The 5,770-nt window shown below is 42.0% G+C and overlaps 1 protein-coding gene across 1 annotated transcript; it reads right to left on the bottom strand.

The window, feature by feature from the left end:
* Positions 1-1,231: 1,231 nt before the first annotated feature.
* On the bottom strand, positions 1,232-3,187 carry LOC104269505 (pleckstrin-like; the record flags this gene model as incomplete). Its single annotated transcript, XM_009864399.1, is given in 3 exon segments — positions 1,232-1,416; positions 1,715-1,806; positions 3,006-3,187. Coding segments are annotated over 3 exon segments (459 nt in total), but the record flags the coding sequence as incomplete, so codon positions are not given.
* Between the last annotated feature and the right edge of the window lie 2,583 nt (positions 3,188-5,770).

Genomic DNA, 5,770 nt, shown 5'->3' with positions numbered 1-5,770 from the left:
ACTGTCTAGGCTGTCTTCGCCAACAAGAATCGTAGAATCACAGAATGCTAGAGATTGGAAGGGGCCTAGAAAGATCACCTAGTCCAAGCCCCCTGCCAGAGCAGGATCGCCTAGAGTAGGTCACACAGGAATGCATCCTAGAAGCACCCCAAATTCTTGAAATTTAAATTTTCTATCGCTGTGATGTGATTATGTGTACACTGAGCACAGGCTGGCTCAGGATCCATTCATCAAATCCATTCCACACCAGATAAATTGTGATGCTACTTACTGAAGCCTTATGCTGTTCAAATGATGTAAATGCAGGTAACCCTTCACGTATGGCTTAGAGTAAATGCCTGTGCCACCTACTTGCATGACAGCAAGTCAAACATCGACCTGCTGTGGTCTCCTCACACCACATGGGTATTGAATCGAACTAGAAACGAGCTGAAAGCAAGCAGAGCACACACAGGCTACTGGGAGAAGCATCCCAGGTAGCCAGAAGCTGTGATGGTCACAGGGCTGCTTTCACCAGCAGTGTCTCTGCTTCCACTGTTGCACAGGAAAAGTCTCCCCTATCAGGGGAACATTCTAGGAAAACAAATGAACTAATGGGAGAGTAATTTTGCTAAAGTAAAGTGATTCTATGTGGCAATAAACATAGACAGAAATGCAATATTCAAGCATTTTTACTTGACATAAGGTTTTGTTAGTAGAAATAAGCCAACAGTATTTGACTGCGAGTGTGATACTGCAAGTTCTTCAAACCAATCAACAGAATATGAAGCAACAAATTGAAAAGGTTGGGTAAGCTACCCAGGACACTTATGGGCAGATATTTAAAACTTGTGCTTCTCCATTCAGGCCAGCCGCGTGCATGTGTCATGTGCCCAGTCAGATTTGATGCCTTTGTACTCTGAGACACCTCATGAAAATGAATTACTCTCTTCCCTTCCACTGAACCATCAGGGGAACTGATGGTTAAATTCTGGTCACTGGTGAAAAAGGAATGAAGTCTAAGTTAAAAAGAACCCAGCTTGATCTTAGCACTCAGTGCCAGGGAAAAAAAAGTCCTGATTACAAAGATTAAGTAAGACAGTTCATTCTGAGTAGCACGTGGAGAAAGACAATTGACATGGATCTCCATTTCTGTACAATTTTTCGTCCAGGAGTTAAGAGACCTGACCAAAAAAGCAGAGCATCAGCAAGTCTGGAACAGTAAACAATCCTAAGAGAATACCACACTCACAAAGTAATGGTAGGCATCGCTGAGATCTACGAAGGGGATATCTGACAATCCCTCAGCAGCAGCCTGGGATGTATCGCCTGCAAGCTGTGGGTAGGCTTCACTCAGGAGGGAAGAGGCAAGCATGAGACCTTCTCTGCGATTTCGGATGGAGTTGCTAGACACCAGACAGTCAGTCACGGAGCTGCCTGATTAAAAAGGAACAAACAAGATCAGAAGTAATTCTTTTGAAGCTAAGTGTTTCATGCTACTTTCTACAAAGATCTACTTCAGTTTTGCTGGCACTGGTTAAATTTCTTCTTCCTCTCTTGTTTACCATGACATAACTAAACACTTTTTTTAAGCATCTCCTGTGTTGGTCAAGAAAATATCTGCCAAATTTTCTTTCAAACTTCTCTGTGCTCTACAGAGCTTCAAGCTGTTTTATCCATCTTTAGCCTCTGTGCTCTCTTTATTGTATGGAAAAGAGGGACAAGAACTCCTTACCTGTAAAGCAGTGATTGAACACTTTTTTATCTTTTTCCAGGCTCAACTGCTTTATTCCCTTTTCAGGATCTTTCATTGACAGGTACAAAGCACTGTGCATAAAATGAACCACAGAAACCGTGAGCAAATAAAAAGCTTTTGCTAGTTAGTACAATGATATTCCTTGTCATTCACAGGGTTTTGCTGGCATAATGCTCTCCACAGAGCTATAGCATCATATAATCTTCTGAAAAATGTACATTGCGAAGCCTGGAGGCCTCACTACATCACTGTCACAGCTGCAGGAACAGAGGAGGGGGTGCGCACAAATGGCTTTCCACATCCTCGTATTTCGAGAACGGAACAACTTGTGGTGTCTGTAGTGTGACCAGAGGAACAGCCACTGCTGAGGCAACTTTACAGGGCCCTATGGCCTTGGTGCCAACAGGGGAGCTCACTGCTTTGAGCTATGTTCTCCCAGAGTCCCTTGGCTGAGCAGAAAACCTGTCACTGACATCTCCAAAGTCTGCATGCTCTCAGAGGCCAAAAGTAACCTCCGTGAACTCTGGCGTGGTTTCCTTCCTCCCACCCACATTTCACTTGCTCAGAACTCTTTTAATTCCTTGGTTCTCTGGAATGTCAAGAACAATATTAAAAGTCACAGGCTAAGTCTTTTGGCCTGTTAGTCAGAGTGATCCTCCGCTGAAGCCTGTGAAGACAGATTTAGTTGGATCTAGGCCCTGGGCACTTTTACTGTCCTGTAAGGAGCGGTGCAGGCTCCTTTGTATCTTGGTATTTACCATTCGGAGGCAAAACATAAGTTGTCCTGAGGTTTTTAAGTACTGACAAATGGATGGCTTCCTTTGTGTTCCCTTTCTTCTTTTCCGTTTGCAAATTCCAAGTTTTCTGGCAAACACCACTGCCCCCTCACCATCCAAAGACTAGGCTAACATCAGTGTTTCTCTGAAGAGCTAACAAAAAGGGTAAATTTTTTTGCCATAAACTATATGCTGTATAAAAAGGCTTCTCCTGGCAGAATCACACTTTGGCTGCAGTGTTCTTTTGCATTGCATTATGCTCAGAAATCTCATCAGCAAAATCCTTTGAAGATGGTGTGTTAAAAATCCTCCCAGTTCTTATTGCTAGCTCATTTCTCTCAAATTGTACGCTCTAAAACTGTTACGCATGCAGAAAAGACTCTGAGGGAAACCAGAGAGGTAGCATGGACAGAACTGCTCATAGCTATCTACCAAACCCAGGTTACAGATCTGGCACACTGAGCCTGCAGGTGGAAGTAAATGTGAGAACAAACCTCAGGTTGATTGTTTCGGAAAATCTGATAGACTTCCTTGTGGATTTTCTGGCAAACCTTTGGCCTCCATCTAGGCAACGAATATCTTTCTTGATGTCCCGTACCCAGACATCTCTCTCGTCCAGTTAGGCAGCTTGAAAAAAGTGATCCTGCTGCTTGGCCACAGTGAACTTGAAGACAAACTGCAATGACAAATGAGTTTTTAAGTGTTACTTCGGTGCAGCCAGTTGGGCATGATTAACATAGTACCACCATGACATACGGCTTACTTGTGACTACGGACTCTGGAAAATCCCTTAGAGCACAGTTTAGATTTAAAAAAAGCCAAACCTCTCAAGAAAAACATGAACAGGCAAAGCACGTAACTGACTCCTTTTGCTGTTTCCCTGTGAACGATCCTGACATTGTCAGTATAGTCAAGATGAAGGCACCGATATAAGCTGCTGATTTTAACTTTTGCTGGGAAGTTCAACACAGGTAAAAGGCTGAAGTGCCCAGCCCCTGTGGGCTTACAGCGGCTGGAAATCTGTCTTAATATTTCTATAGATAATGGTCAGCCTGAAGGAAGGGAAAAAAACCCCACATCATGTTGGTCAGCCACTGATTCACAAGCGGAGAAAAGGTGACAGTCACAGTGGAGACTAGCTGAAAGCATTTGGGGCCTAGCAAACCTTGACAGGCCTAGTGGGGAAAAGACACTCCAACCCTTGGCTATATGTTATGATCACTACCTATCTAAACACACTGGCAACAATGGAAAGATTGTATTTCCCTCCAAATGAGAAAAGATCTTTTAAAGGTAGTTCTAAGCACCAAAAAACCCAAAATCAAACCACAAAGTTCACACTCTTTGATCTTGTTTTCACCCATCTTTTGGATGGAAAATCTAGATCTAATTACTTGGGCAAGAGGGTTTTCACCCCTTTGTCCTTCCTGTAAGTGGAACTGTAATTGGGTCTGTAGTTGTATTAGAATAAATACAACAGGTTCTGACTCGGCAGGCATCTGGAAACGACTGGCTTATAGCGTGGCTTATAGCGGCAAGAAAAGCAGAAACTACTGTCAAAGAGCAGTGAGCGGTGAATCTCACAGCAATGAAATCTAAACACTGAGTCTACTGAAGCTTGTGTTTGGAAACGGCACATTTCTGAAAAACCCTAATATGCATCTACCAGAGTGTTGCCAACGGGAAAAAATTCTGACATGCTGAAATTGTGCAGAAGTCCCTCTGACTTTCGCGGAAGACGGATGAAAAACTTGCAAAGCATTGGGTCCTCAAAAATCCGTTTCAGACAGTAAAGTAAGCATTTCTTATCTGACACTGTTCATATTTCCAGCAACAGTCACCTTTTCTATTATGCAATAAAGAGCTACATCCTGAAAAATCCATGTATGGTGCATGTGAAAAGAAAACAGAGAGATTTCTTCAAATCCTAATATCCAGGTGTCATGATAACACACTGGATTAACAGAATGAATTATTAAAGCATTAAAGCAAGTTTTTACCTAGGAAAAAAAAATGCCTTTTTGATGTCAAAGAGCTGAGAAGCAATTCAGACTGAAATGCTACAGAAGGGTTTTAATTCCAGTATGAAGAGGAGACTGAGAAAGCTCTTTCTCTCAGCTTTAGGTCTTAGAAAGCTGGGCCACCAAGCTAGACATCCAGGCTTCCTCTGAAATTGGTGAAAATGTGAGTCTCCAATCCTAAAAGAGACCAAGTTTCCCTCTGATGATGCATATCTTTGCTTTTGACAAAATTAGACCAGTAGACTGAACTAAACACAGTTTTTTAGATAGTGTAAGTTACAAGAAATTAATCTGACTACGAGCAACCAGACATGCTAATTCTATCCACAGGAAAGCCATGGGGGAAAAAAGAAAATACAAGCCGAGCAGAATTAACATCATGCTAAGGAATGATCAAACCTCAGATCAAGAAACGAGAACAGTGGTGAATGCATTTTGAGATAAATTCTCAAAAGATTCAATTGCAGCCTTTTCTGAACAGGATATGTCTCTGTTCAACAAATCCAGAACTGCTGCCTTTCCCTGAGCACAAGCTTTTTCTAATTGATTTGGTAAACAAAGCGTGTTGGTGTTGTACCCTGAGGTTTCAAGCTAGGTCCTGATACAGATATACAAGCTGATTCAAAAAGCTGAATTCTAACTAGACAAATATAAAATTCTGCTCATGACTCAATAGTCCCTGCTCCAGACTGAGACCAAGACTGGACTTAAAACTGACCTAATGAGAATTACGCCACTTTTCACCCTACAGAATTCCTATACTAAAAAGATAGTCTCATTTCTAGCCATATGAAGTAAATATATGCAAACCACTAAGAACCAGAGTAATTCCCATAAGAGGAAGAACTGTATGTTTTGGCACATCACCAATGAGAAGGCAGGATGGACTGCAGATGCTTTAGACTGGCAGTACAGTAAAGATGTAAAATGCAACACACAAATTAACATAGCACATTTTCAAGGAATACATGTAGAAGCCTAGGTTTATTCAGACTGGGCAGTAACTGCTCTTAAAGACAATCCCAGTGATGTTGTTGCTCATATGAATGCGCACGTTGCAGTTCTGACTGTCTGAACAGTGCAAATTGCAAGAGAAAATATGTCTCCAGGGCTGTTGGTCTATGAATTGCAGAACAATGTCAGCAACTCAGTAAGGAGGATCTGCTCCAACACCTGGTGAATTCATCTGGATCACTTCTACTGACTAAGCAGACGGCAACAATCTTACTTACAAAAAA

This window comes from Apaloderma vittatum, unplaced genomic scaffold (genome assembly GCF_000703405.1).
Source record: "Apaloderma vittatum isolate BGI_N311 unplaced genomic scaffold, ASM70340v1 scaffold4862, whole genome shotgun sequence".
In the NCBI taxonomy this organism is placed as follows: Eukaryota; Metazoa; Chordata; class Aves; order Trogoniformes; family Trogonidae; genus Apaloderma; species Apaloderma vittatum.
This window is presented reverse-complemented; position numbering and strand designations above follow the sequence as displayed.